Source organism: Salvelinus sp. IW2-2015, linkage group LG35 (genome assembly GCF_002910315.2).
Source record: "Salvelinus sp. IW2-2015 linkage group LG35, ASM291031v2, whole genome shotgun sequence".
In the NCBI taxonomy this organism is placed as follows: Eukaryota; Metazoa; Chordata; class Actinopteri; order Salmoniformes; family Salmonidae; genus Salvelinus; species Salvelinus sp. IW2-2015.
Window position 1 is genome coordinate 5172949 of NC_036874.1, and position 13979 is coordinate 5186927.

Sequence of the window (13979 nt, forward strand, 5' to 3'; positions counted from 1 at the left end):
ATCCAGGCCCCATAAGAGGATGTAGATAAAACAACATCCTGGTTATGCAGATGAGAATTGAGCTGTATAATTTTATCTTGTTTAAGATCTTTCGTCAGATTGGCATCTGGCCAGTCTGTAAAAACAAAAATGTGTATTTAAGCATTAACATGTCCACAGACCCTAGAGGATCCATAACCATATGTATTTTGGAACTAGTTTTAGCTTGTTAACAATGGGTTAAGTCTCAAATATTATCCCTGGAGGCGTAAATGTCAACATGGTTCGCACATTTGAGTTAGAGTTAAATCAATAAACCAAACTCAATCAAATATCAACCAAAAATGCATACCTAAAATGAGTTAACAAGGTTTATAATTAGTTTGTAAATGTAAAATTAGTTGTAAATAGATAGGTTATAAGTCTGTAATAAATAGTTATACCGCATTGGTTGAAATTATGTTTGTCAGTTAACTGCTTTCCAAAACCCAAGATTATGAGGCTTTATTGGTAAGTGGTAATACTAACAGTAATATCGATTAACAATAGTAGTTATAACAGTGCCGTTCAACAGGTAGCTGTGTGCTAAGCCTTTGTGTCGATCAGGCTGTGTGGAAAATTAGTAGGATCTCATTAACTCCTTGTGAATCAGCCTTTCCTGCCTGTGCACACTGTCTTGGCCCGGAGCCACACTCCCATTGGCTGGCTGTMGGGGGCCACTGGGCAGATAAAAAGAGCCGTGCTCGCCGCTCCTGCTGTACACCACTCACTGCTGCTGTGTGTGAAGACTGAAAGAGAGGAGGACCCGACCACGGCTGTGCTCGACAACGTGAGTACACCCACCGCCAACCACCTACTACCACCCACCATCTACCCACCTCTCTATTATTCTTCGGGTTTATCAGGACTGCAGGTCTCCATCGGGCTTCAGAATACATGCACACCAGGGGCTGTAGCAAACCTCTCAGAGTAGGAGTGCTGATCTACAATMAGTCATTATGATCAGAGTTCCTCTGTCCAGTGTCTGTGTTCTTTTGCCCATTAATCTTTTATTTTTATTTGCCAGTCTGAGAGATGGCTTTTTCTTTGCAACTCTGTCTAGGAGGCCAGCATCCCGGAGTCGCCTCTTCACTGTTGACGTTGAGACTGGTGTTTTGCGGGTACTATTTAATGAAGCTGCCAGTTGAGGACTCGTGAGGCGTCTGTTTCTCAAACTAGACACTCTAATGTACTTGTCCTCTTGCTCAGTTGTGCACCGGGGCCTCCCACTCCTCTTTCTATTCTGGTTAGAGCCAGTTTGCGCTGTTCTGTGAAGGGAGTAGTACACAGCGTTGTACGAGATCTTCAGTTTCTTGGCAATTTCTCGCATGGAATAGCCTTCATTTCTCAGAACAAGAATAGACTGACGAGTTTCAGAAGAAAGTTCTTTGTTTCTGGCCATTTTGAGCCTGTAATCGAACCCACAAATACTGATGCTCCAGATACTCAACTGTTTTAAAGAAGGCCAGTTTTATTTCTTCTTTAATCAGAACAACAGTTTTCAGCTGTGCTAACATAATTGCAAAAGGGTTTTCTAATGATCAATTAGCTTTTTAAAATGATAAACTTGGATTCGCTAATACGACGTGCCATTGGAACACAGGAGTGATGGTTGCTCATAATGGGCCTCTGATATTCCATTAAAAATCTGCTGTTTCTAGCTACAAACGTGCCATCTCCTCATTGGTTATACCCACGTGGGTGATAGAAAGACGAAAACTGTTTTGCCGGTAATACATTGAAAGTTTAGATGCGATCACCATATAATTTAAACGACGAAAAAGCCTGGAAGGAGGAGAGATGACTAGACCAGTGGTGGGCCGTCAGGGCCTGCAAGGCCTTCTCTGCTGGCCTAAACATCATCAGAATATAATTTTTTTTTAAATATATTTTCCCACAAATATGTATTKAATTATTCCCCAGAGTAAGAGTTATTCTCTTCATTTCATAGCTTTCCTCTTGGTTGCACTGCTTCCAGCCCCAGGTTGAGATTTGGAGGGCTGGTCTTTATGTTAGATCTTTTATCCAATCATATTCAGCCATCATGTGTTGCCAGGGGTCTAAAGTCTGCCCTCAGGCCTTCAGAATCAACAGTGCGGGCGCTTGTATCTTATAGTGAATGGAAATGAAAATTTAGTGTCAACCAATCAGCTTTAGAGTTGGCTATTGTACGCCTGCTGGCTGGCTCCAGTGTTACACAAGAGCCAGCTAGCAGGCGTAGTGCGTGCACGTCTTTTGATTGGATTACCAATATTGAGAGGCAGGTCCTATGGGCAGGTCTATGCAGATCTAGTAAACTGAATTTGATAAACGAATTAATTCGCGTACTACTAAGCTGTTTTTTCAACCCATAATGGCGGAAGGAGGAGAAGATATCGATTTGGTCGAGGATATAATTATTTACATTTACATTTAAGTCATTTAGCAGACGCTCTTATCCAGAGCGACTTACAAATTGTATAACGCCATTCTCAAGACGAACTTTTCAAGAAAAGTTAGACATTGTAAGGAGAGGTCGCCCGACGCCACAAAGCCTGTCACAGGCGGGAAAGGGTTTCGTTCGCTCGCGACTTTCAAAGTTTCAACTACGAGCGCTGTCAATGGCTCACAGGCTCCGAATACATTTATGCACGATAGCAAAATACATTTATGCACGATAGCGCACGATGCCGCGCGCGCGAGCAGTGTGGGTGCAATAATTGAATAACATGGCTTTCTACATTTATTTTGCGGCGCACGCGACGTGTCAGMTCTGGTCAGCATAATCAGTTKTTTTTCTGACGCAGATCGCGCTGGAAGTCCTGCCTCTCCCATCTCCTCATTGGTTTATAGAAGCAGATACCCACGTGCCATCTCCTCATTGGTTATACCCACGTGGGTGACAAAGACGAACGAGGTCAGTGGCAGTAATGCACCTAATTTATGAAAGTTGCCAATCACAATATAAAGTCAAGAGAAGAAAAAGCCTGGAAGGATGTGTGGATTAATTGGCGGAGCAGAGGGCCTTGTGCATTTCCGGTAAAATAACAACTCAATGTTTATGTCCCAGGACAAATTAGCTAGCAACAGCAAGCTAGCTAAATATGACAAATTAGCTAGCAAGTGCAAGCTAACTAGCTAAATTGCTGTAAATGTTTAATGCTGTTCTACCTGTCCCCAAATTAATATAATTGGTTCCGAGTTTGTTTTGATATTTTAACCTGCGTGTCGTGATCGCGTTTGGTGTGGGGGAACAAAATACATTAATGCACGATGGCCGGTTTGGGTTCTGTGTACTCACGTCAGCCACGGAGATCGGGAGCACAAAGTCCTGGTGAGTGGCAGGGGCCCACGTCTGCAGTTCAGTGTTGATTTCCTCAAAGCAGGGCAAAGAAGGTGTTTAGTTTGTCTGGAAGCAAGGTGACGATGTCACAATGTGGCTTGCTAAATCGTGTGCGTGCGTGCGRGCGCAAACAGGTTCTTACCAGTGATTTGAGTTGGTGGGGATTAAGTGTGTAGGACTGTTAGTGAAGGTTGGGGCAATGAAGTGGGATATTTGTCTGTTCCAGTTGTACAATGGACGCTACAGAGTTCCGGAGGAGAGGGAAGGAGATGGTAGACCTGATAGCAGATTACCTGGAGAACATAGAGCAGAGGACGGTGTACCCCGACGTGGKGCCTGGGTACCTGCGGTCCCTCATCCCTGAGGAGGCCCCTGAGGAGCCTGACACCTACGAGGACGTGGTCAAAGACATTGAGAGGGTCATCATGCCTGGGGTAGGCGGCCAAGATTATTATATAATTATAGATGAGGTGACTATTGATTGAAGGCTGATTACAGCTGTACCATGATGATAACACTTTACTTGAAGGTTGCATACATAAGATATTCATAACTTGCTATAGGTCAGGTACTCTGTTATTGGAGATCCGCTTTCTCCCAGATTTCGTCAGTGAAAAGTTAAGAATTAAATATGATAATATTATTGATCATACCAATGGGCTGTTTACCCAGTGGCATCAGGCTGCGTTGAACATGAGATCATGAGAACATACACAACACTCAATGCACACAGTCACTAACCGCTAAGTTATGGGGGAGGCATTATCACAATATCTGTATCAACTCCTGGTCTGTTGACTGTTGTTTAGTGATCATTCAAAAGATGTARAGTAAGGAGCTTCAGTGTTGAACGTTTTGTTAACGAGACAAAGTGTTCCGTTGTCTTTTGTTGGTTGTACTGAGAAATCAGTTCACGAAAGCTCACATTAACTGTATATGACACGTATCAGCCATGTAGTTGTTTTTGCAAATGGTTGTAAAATTCCCTGCATTCTGTGGCCTTTCACGTGGCAAAGTTCAAAGACTTTAAATGAATGACTAACCTCACATCAATAATCTCACCACCAGAGATTGAAACTGGTTTGTTTCTATCTGCCCCCTACTCCCAACCCAAACCCTTTCCTTAGCTGTAACACAAAAGCTCTTATTCCCTTATCAATCTGACCCTCTGAAACATATATTTTTTCCTTTACCACCTCTGCTTTTAACAGTGTGGAATAAGCCCTGTTAGTCTAATGAATGACTCACCATGGGAAAAGCATGTAAGGGAGACAGACAGGGACACTGGCAGCCTCTAGCTTGGTGCCCCAAACACGCACAATAATGGAATTCAGCCTGGAATTCAGCCCGGAACAGTTTAACTGCCTTGCTCAAGGGCTAGAACAGTTTAGGGGTTAAGTGCCTTGCTCAAGGGCTCAGTGACACCATAGCAAGGCATGGTATTTAGCAGGATTTTGATACCAGCAAACCTCTGATTGCCAGCACACATCCTGTCAGATTTACTCCGTCAGGTTACACCTGGGATTTGAACCAGACTATCCTCTAGGCTACCTGACACAACTCTTCCTCTGTGTTTAGGTGACCCACTGGCACAGCCCGTACTTCTATGCCTACTTCCCCACGGCTAGCTCCTTCCCGTCCATGCTGGCAGACATGCTATCTGGAGCTATTGGTTGCATCGGATTCTCCTGGGTATGTATGACCTTGTCATCTGTTTCTGTCATCCTCTCTTTTTCTTTTGAATGTGATTTGAACAGTATCAACATTTTAAGACATTAAAGGGATAGTTCACCCTCATTACAAAATTACATGTTGGCTTCCTTACCCTGTAAGCAATTTATGGACAAGGTATGACAGCAATCCATGCTTTGGTTAAGATTCCATAGCACTGTTTCCAAATATTAACGTTTTAGCATTTGTGGCACAAATTCAATTCATTGATGCGAAAAATGCTAATATTGGTCCATGTCCAAATGGTGTGGTAACTCCACGGTACTGTAGGCTGCCAGCCCGGCGTGTACAGAGCTGTGTGTTGACCCTGTCTCTAACCCCATGTTATTGTAGGCTGCCAGCCCGGCGTGGTAAGAGCTGTGTGTTGACCCTGTCTCTAACCCCATGTTACTGTAGGCTGCCAGCCCGGCGTGTACAGAGCTGTGTGTTGACCCTGTCTCTAACCCCATGTTACTGTAGGCTGCCAGCCCGGCGTGTACAGAGCTGTGTGTTGACCCTGTCTCTAACCCCATGTTACTGTAGGCTGCCAGCCCGGCGTGTACAGAGCTGGAGACAGTCATGATGGACTGGCTGGGGAAGATGCTCAAGCTGCCAGAAGACTTCATCGCCGGGACACACGGACAAGGAGGAGGCGTCATCCAGGTATGGTAAAACTACCCACCATTTCTTTGGGGTAAGACAATGCAATGCTTTTATTTCCCCAGTTGTATTGCTACATTGCCACAACATACTTTCAAATACATTTAATTACTCAATTAATTTAAATCAATAATGTAGTCGGATATTTGTCGTAGTCATATTTCAAGTAAGGATATCCAAGTCCAATATAAATCAAATATTTGTACAGAACACATGGCATTCACAGTAGGGTCAAAACCATATTTACAGCCCTAAAACAATGCAGATGTTAGGAAAAGCAATTGACTGCTCACGATTCTGTCGCTGCCAGCAATTTGTCTCTCATATATGTTTTGGTAAATTTTCACCTCACAACACCAGATAAACAGCAGGAAATTGCCTTTTAATATGCCAGTCAAAGATGGGCGTGTGTGTGTGTGTGTGTGTGTGTGTGTGTGTGTGTGTGTGTGTGTTTTGGGGTTGTGGGTACTTATTTCATGTGGTAAAGCGTTCATTTATTGTTGTGGATACAGCAGTGCAGCTGAGGAGACTGTCTCAGCCAGGGATGAGATAGGAGAGGTGGCTGAGGCTTGAGCGAGAAGGCTGACAGATATTGTAATGGCCCTCTATTGAATCCATCGAGGAGTATGGCTCATCCTAGGGGTGTTTTGTTTGTGGCTGGGGTTTTAAGTGCGCTTCACTATGGCAACAAGTAGGCCTCCTCTCACTTGTTGCCAGCCTTATGAGAGCTGTGACAAATTGCCATCTCACATGATGCACCATGTTCAGATGAGCATTTGAAAGAGTATGAGATGCATTTAGGAGCAGTTTTATCAAACAGAAGCTAATGAGTGAGATTTGCATTTATGATTGTGAGTGAAATTATTATACTGTAAAATCAAATAGTATTCGTCACATGCATCCTAAACAACAGGTGTGGACTACTGAAATACTTACTTACGGGCCCTTCCCAACAAAGCAGAGAGAGAAAGAACATAGAGAAATAATAGAAAAGTTAACCATGTAATAATATAAGTAATAATAGATACATAATGAATAATGATAACTTGTAATGATACAAGGACTACCAGTTGTAACGATCGTCGTCTGAAGATGAGGAATCATRGGACCAAAGCGCAGCGTGGTAAGTGTTCATGTTAATTTATTAAAACAGAACACTAAACAAAATAACAAAGAGAATGAACGAAACAGTCCTGTCTGGTACAGACACAAAGACAGAAAACAACTACCCACAAAACACAGGTGGGAAAAGGCTACCTAAGTATGGTTCTCAATCAGAGACAACGATAGACAGCTGCCTCTGATTGAGAACCACACCCGGCCAAACACACAGAAATAGAAAACATAGAATGCCCACCCCAACTCACGCCCTGACCAAACCAAAATAGAGACATAAAAAGGATCTCTAAGGTCAGGGCGTGACACCAGTACCTAGTGGATGTGCAGGGGTACGAGGTAATTAAAGTACAGTGCATTCGAAAAGTATTCAGACCCCTTCACTTTTTCCACATTTTATTATGTTACAGCCTTATTCTAAAATGCATTAAATATAATTTGTTTCTCATCAATATACACACAATACCCCATCATGACAAAGTGAAAACAAGTTTTAGAAGGAAGAAGAAAAAACACAGTTGACAGTGCATATCCAAACCATGAGGTTGAAAGAATTGTCTGTAGAGCTCTGAGACAGGATTGTGTCGAGGTACAGATCTGGGGAAGGGTACAAAAATGTCTGCAGCATTGAAGGTCCGTAAGAACACAGTGGCCTCCATCATTCTTGAAWGGAAGATTGATAGAGGCCACCTCCCCCTTTGGCATGGGTCCTCAGATCCTCAAAAGGTTTTACAGTTGCACCATCGAGCATCCTGACGGGTTGCATCACTGCCTGGTATGGCAACTGCTCGGCCTCCGAAAGCAAGGCACTATAGAGGGTAGTGCGTCCGGCCCAGTACAACACCGGGGCCAAGCTTCCTGCCATCCAGGACCTCTATAGCAGGTTTAGGGGTTAAAAATTGTCAAAGACTTCAGCCACCCTAGTCATAGACTGTTCTCTCTGCTACCGCACGGCAAGCGGTACCAGTGCGCCAAGTCTAGGTCCGAGAGGCTTCTAAACAGCTTCTACCCCCAAGCCATAAGACTCCTGAACATCTAATCAAATGGCTACCCGGACTATTTGCAGTACTCTCTGTTATCATCTATGCATAGTCACTTTAGTAACTCTACCTACATGTACATATTGCCTCAATTACCTTGACACCAGTGCCCCCGCACAATTGTTATTTTACTGCTGCTCTTTAATTATTTGTTACTTTTATCCCTTACTTTTTTGTTGATGTTATTTTCTTAAAACTGCATTGTTGGTTAAGTGACTGTGCATATGAATAGCCTCAGCAAAGAACAAGAGCTATTTGTTCAGGTTCACATCAGGTTTATGTGGAGCAGATTTTACATGTAAAGTCTTTTTTTTTTTTTTTTTTTTAGAACGTGGGACCTCCCTATGACCGTAGAGGATGTACATGTTGCAAGGCCTACTGGTTTGACTGAAGTCATCGAAACTCACCCCACTTACATTCGTCTGTCTTTCTGTAGGGTACGGCCAGTGAGGCAACTCTTGTGGCTCTCCTAGCTGCCCGCTGCAGGGCGGTCAGAATGATCCTGGCCAGTGACCCACAACATCCAGAGACTGGCATTACCTCCAAACTGGTGGCCTACTTTTCCGACCAGGTCAGGTTTCTACTCTTGCTGTTATTAATCCTACTCCTACCCTGAACAGGTCAGGTCACAAAACTAGATGAGCACTTTAGAGCACTTTAACCCAATCAGTCCCACCGTAATGCAGGTGCGTTTTGGACTTCTAATTTATCTATTGGTTAACAATATTTACCAATAGATAAAGAGGGAATAATTTCCCAAATAATTAAGAGAAAAAATAAACAAATGTTTGTTTTTTCTCTTTATAGTTTTGGGTATTAGTTCCTCTTAATCTATTGTTTAATATAATATACAGTGCATTCGGAAAGTATTCAGACCCCTTCACTTCTTCCACATTTTGTTAAGTTACAGCCTTAATCTCAAATTCATTAAATAAATGTTTTCCCTCATYAATCTAAACATCTACACCCCGTAATGACAAAGCGAAAACAGGTTTTTAGATTGGAGTCCACCTATGATTGGACATGATTTGGAAAGYCACACACCTGTCTATATAAGGTCCCAAAGTTGACAGTGCATGTCAGAGCAAAAACTAAGCCATGAGGTGAAATAAATTGTCCGTAGAGCTCTGAGACAGGATTGTGTCAAAGCACAGGGAAGGGTACCAAAACATTTCTGCAGCATTGAAGATCCCCAAGAACACAGTGGCCTCCATCACTCTTAAATGGAAGAAGTTTGGAACCACCAAGACTCTTCCTAGAGCTTGCCGCCCGGCCAAACTGAGAAATCGGGGGAGAAGGACCTTGATCAGGGAGGTGACCAAGAACCCTATGGTCACTCTGACTGAGATCCAGAGTTCCTCTGTGGAGTTGGGAGAACCTTCCAGAAGTACAAGAATCTCTGCAGCACGACACCAATCAGGCCTTTATGGTAGAGTGGCCAGACGGAAGCCACTCCGTAGTAAAAGGCACATGACAGCCCACTTGGAGTTTGCCAAAAGGCACCTAAAGGACTCTCAAARCATGAGAAACAAGATGATCTGGTCTGATAAAAACAGATTGAACACTTTGGCCTGAATGCTAAGTGTCCTGTATGGAGGAAACCAGGCACCGCTCATCACCTGGTCAATACCATCCCTATGGTGAAGCATGGTGGTGGCAGCATCATGCTGTGGGGATGTTTTTCAGCGGCAGGGGTTGGGAGAACAGTCCGGATCGAGTGAAAGATTAACGGAGCAAAGTACAGAGAGATCCTTGATGAAAACCTGCTCCAGAGCGAGGCGAAGGACTGAAGGTTCACCGTCCAACAGGACAACAACCCTAAGCACACAGCCAAGACAACGTAGGAGTGGCTTCGGAACAAGTCTCAATGTCCTTGAGTGGCCCAGCCAGAGCCCGATCGAACATCTCTGGAGAGAGCTGAAAATAGCCGTGCAGCAACGCTCRCCATCCAACCTGACAGCGCTTGAGAGGATCTGAAGATAAGAATTGGAGAATCTCCCCAAATACAGGTGTGCCAAGCTTGRAGCGTCATACCCAAGAAGACTTGAGGCTGTAGTCGCTGCCAAATGTGCTTCAACAAAGTACCGAGTAAAGGGTCTGAATACTTATGTAAATGTGATTATATCATTTTTTGTTTATATATATATATATATTTGCAAACATTTCTAAAAAATAAAAACCGTTTTTACTTTGTCATTATGGGGTATCGTGTGTAGATTGATGAAGAAAAAAATATTTAATCAATTTTAGAATTAGGATGTAACATAATGTGGAAAGTGAAGGGGTCTCAATACTTTATGAATGCACTCCCCTTTAATTTCTGGTCGTTCATTTCGCCTGTCACTGCTGTGCACCTGTGCACCCTGAAGAAGGCCTGTGAGCCGRAACGCATTGGTGCTTCAGCAAAAGGAAAGGAGAGGTGCTCAACAAAGTAGACAAAAATCATTAGCAAGAAAAACTTCCAAACGGACTAATTCAAGGCAGAAAGGAGTTGGAGCACGCAACAGAGATGTATTTATTTTAGCTCACTTTAATCCATTGTACAGGATGCGAACAGGTGACTGACGATTTAACGTCAAGCTGACGTCTTCCTCAGAGTGAACTGACCATTGCACTTAGCTCCAATGTATAGCCTAGTGGCCCATTGAGACAACAATGTAAAATAATTATAATGATAATATGTTTCAAGGTAAATGGCAAATTATAGCACAAAGTAATACTAATGATAAAATAAATGTGTCGTTAATCAAAGCTTCATTAATTGTAGCGCTACAAATATCATGTACTATACATGCTCAAATGCACATTATTATTTGTATTACTTTGCTCTATAATTTGCCATTTACCTTAATATATTTCATCATTATAATTGTGTATTATTATTTATTTTTTATTTACACTACCAGTCAAAAGTTTGGACACACCTACTCATTCAAGGGTTTTTCTTTATTTTTACTATTTTCTARYTTGTAGAATAATAGTGAAGACATCAAAACTATAAAATAACACATATGGAATCATGTAGTAACCAAAAAAGTGTTAAACAAATCAAAATATATTTTAGATTCTTCAAAGTAGCCATACTTTGCCTCTATCAGGTATCAAGGTAAGACCCAGATGCAGACCGTGCCGAAGTAACAATGTCAGGTCAGGCAGAGGTCGGTAATCCAGAGGTGGGGCAAAGGTACAGGACGGCAGTCAGGGTCAGGTCAGGCAGAGGTCGGTAATCCAGAGGTGGGGCAAAGGTACAGGACGGCAGMCAGGGTCAGGTCAGGCAGAGGTCGGTAATCCAGAGGTGGGGCAAAGGTACAGGACGGCAGGCAGGCTCAGGGTCAGCGGCAGGCAGAGTGGTCAGGCGGGTGGGTACAGGGTCAGGACAGACAAGGGTCAAAAACCAGGAGGATGAGAGAATAGAAACTGGGGGTAAGCAGGAGCTGACACAAAAATGATGGTTGGCTTGACAAACAAGACGAACTGGCAACAGACAAACAGAGAACACAGGTATAAATACACAGGYGATAATGGGGAAGATGGGCGACACCTGGAGGGGGGTGCAGACGATCACAAAGACAAGTGAAACAGATCAGGGTGTGACAGCCTCGAGGTGTGTTGGGTCATTGTCCTGTTGAAAAACAAATGATCAGACTAAGTGCAAACCAGATGGGATGGCGTATCGCTCAGAATGCTGTGGTAGCCATGCTTGTTAAGTGTGCCTTGAATTATATATGAAATATATCACTGACAGTGTCACCAGCAAAGCACCCCCACACCATCACACTTCCTCCTCCGTGCTTCACGGTGGGAACCACACATGCGGAGATCATCCGRTTACCTACTCTACGTCTCAGACACAACGGTTGGAACCAAAAATCTCAAATTCAGACCAAAGTACAGATTTCCACCGGTCTAATTTCTATTGCTCGTGTTTCTTGGCCCAAGCAAGTCTATTCTTATTATTGGTGTCCTTTAGTAGTGGTTTCTATGCAGCAATTTGACCATGAAGGTCTGATTCACGCAGTCTCCTCTGAACAGTTGATGTTGAGATGTGTCTGTTACTTGAACTCTGTGACACAATTATTTGGACTGCAATGTCTGAGGCTGGTAACTCTAATGAACTTATCCTCTGCAGCAGAGGTAACTCTGGGTCTTCCTTTCTTGTTGTGGTCCTCGTGAGAGCCAGTTTCATCATAGCCCTTCATGGTTTTTGGGACTGCACTTGAAAGAACTTCAAAATTTTGAAATGTTCTCATTGACTGACTTTCATGTCTTTAAGTAATGATGGACTGTTGTTTCTCTTTGCTTATTTGAGCTGTTCTTTCCATAAATTGGACTTGGTCTTTTACCAAATAGTGCTATCTTCTGTATACCACCCCTACCTTGTCACAACACAACTGATTTCCTCAAACGCATTAAGAAGGAAAGAAATTCCACAAATTAACATTTAACAAGGCACACCTGTTATTGAAATGCAATTCCAGGTGACTACCTCATGAAGCTGGTTGAGAGAATGCCAAGAGTGTGCAAAGCTGTCATCAAGGCAAAAAGTGGCTACTTTGGAAAATTTCAAATATAAAATATGTTTTGATTTGTTTAACACTTTTTTTGGTTACTACGTGATTCCATATGTGTAATTTCATAGTTTTGATGTCTTCACTATTATTCTACAATGTAGAAAATAGTAAAAATAAAGAAAAACCCTTGAATGAGTAGGTGTGCCAAAACTCTTGACTGGTACTGTATATATTTTTTTAACCCCTTTTCCTCCCCAATTTTCGATCTTGTCTCATCACTGCAACTCCCCAATCGGCTCGGGAGAAGTGAAAGTGGGGTATTGCGCCCTTTGAAACATGACCCGCCTAACCGCTCTACTTAACACCCACCAGTTTAACCCGGAAGCCAGCCGCAACAATGTGTCGGATGAAACACCGTTCAGCTGGCTACCGGGGTCAGCCCTCAGGCACCCGGCCCACCACAAGGAGTCACTAGAATGCGATGAGCCAATTAAATCCCCACCAGCCAAAACCTCCCCTAACCCAGACGATGCTGGGCCAATTGTGTGCCGTCCTATGGGACTCCCGGCCACGGCTGGTTGTGGCACAGCCCGGGAATGAACCCGGATCTGTAGTAATGCCTCTAGCACTGTTGTGTTTCAATGGGCCACTAGGCTATAAATAGGAGGTAAGTGCAATGGTTAAGTCACTCTGAGTAAGACTTCAGCTTGACGTTGAAACGACAGTCACCTGTTTGCGTCCTCTACAAAGGATTAAAGTGAGCTAAAATAAATCAATCTTGCATGCTCCAACTCCTTTTTGCCTTGAATTAGTCCTTTTGTAAGTTTTTCTTGGTAAACCTTTCTCGTGATATGGGTCTGTTTGTCAGGCAGCACAGTCATGCTAGCTCTGCTCTGTTGACCTGAGCAGCATGGGATTAGGTTATGGCTCTGCCCCGAGGACAACACTGGCCTTTATGGGGAAYAGGATAACAGCCCTTTTCTCCAGGAGTGACGTTACACAGTACAACTGGTCCTTTAACGTCTTACTTGATGGACAGACTACAAACATTATTTCAACTTTGGGCGAATGTACAGTACTATATGCCGAGATAGACTGATCATTTAGACTGGTGTAAAATATCCTATTAGCATGATCTGGCTTAAGTCTGGTGGCCGTGACGATGTTGGCTGTCTTTAAGTCACCAAAATCATTATCTCTCTTTGGCTATCTTGGGAGCTCTACTCTCTTTGGTCGGACGTTGTTCACTATCTTGAAGTGACCTACATGTATATCATCTGCTCTGTTTGGGTTGTGACATAGCCAACTATCTTGAAGTCACCTGTGTTAACTCTGCCCTACTGTCTTTGAACAGGCTCATTGCTCGGTGGAACGAGCAGGTATGATTGCCGGAGTGAGGATGAAGAAGATTCCAACGGAGCAGTCAGACAAGTATGCTGTCCAGGGAGAGACCCTCRGGAGAATGATACAGGAAGACAAGGCTGCAGGACTTATCCCCTTTTACGTAAGAACAGAACACACTCATCCCCTTCTACGTCAGAACAGAACACACTCATCCCCTTCTACGTCAGAACAGAACACACTCATCCCCTTCTACGTCAG

The 13979-nt window shown here is 43.4% G+C and overlaps 1 protein-coding gene across 1 annotated transcript in view; it reads left to right on the forward strand.

Annotated features, from left to right (window-relative positions):
* The first annotated feature begins 744 nt into the window (after positions 1-744).
* The window catches only part of LOC111958643 (aromatic-L-amino-acid decarboxylase-like), a 27834-nt gene continuing 14599 nt past the window's right edge, over positions 745-13979 (forward strand). The window contains exons 1-6 of the mRNA XM_070437323.1: positions 745-808; positions 3567-3774; positions 4919-5032; positions 5594-5713; positions 8303-8437; positions 13732-13974. Coding sequence (XP_070293424.1) covers positions 3574-3774; positions 4919-5032; positions 5594-5713; positions 8303-8437; positions 13732-13974 — 813 coding nt within the window. The 5' untranslated portion in view covers positions 745-808; positions 3567-3573. The remainder of the gene's footprint in view (positions 809-3566; positions 3775-4918; positions 5033-5593; positions 5714-8302; positions 8438-13731; positions 13975-13979) is intronic.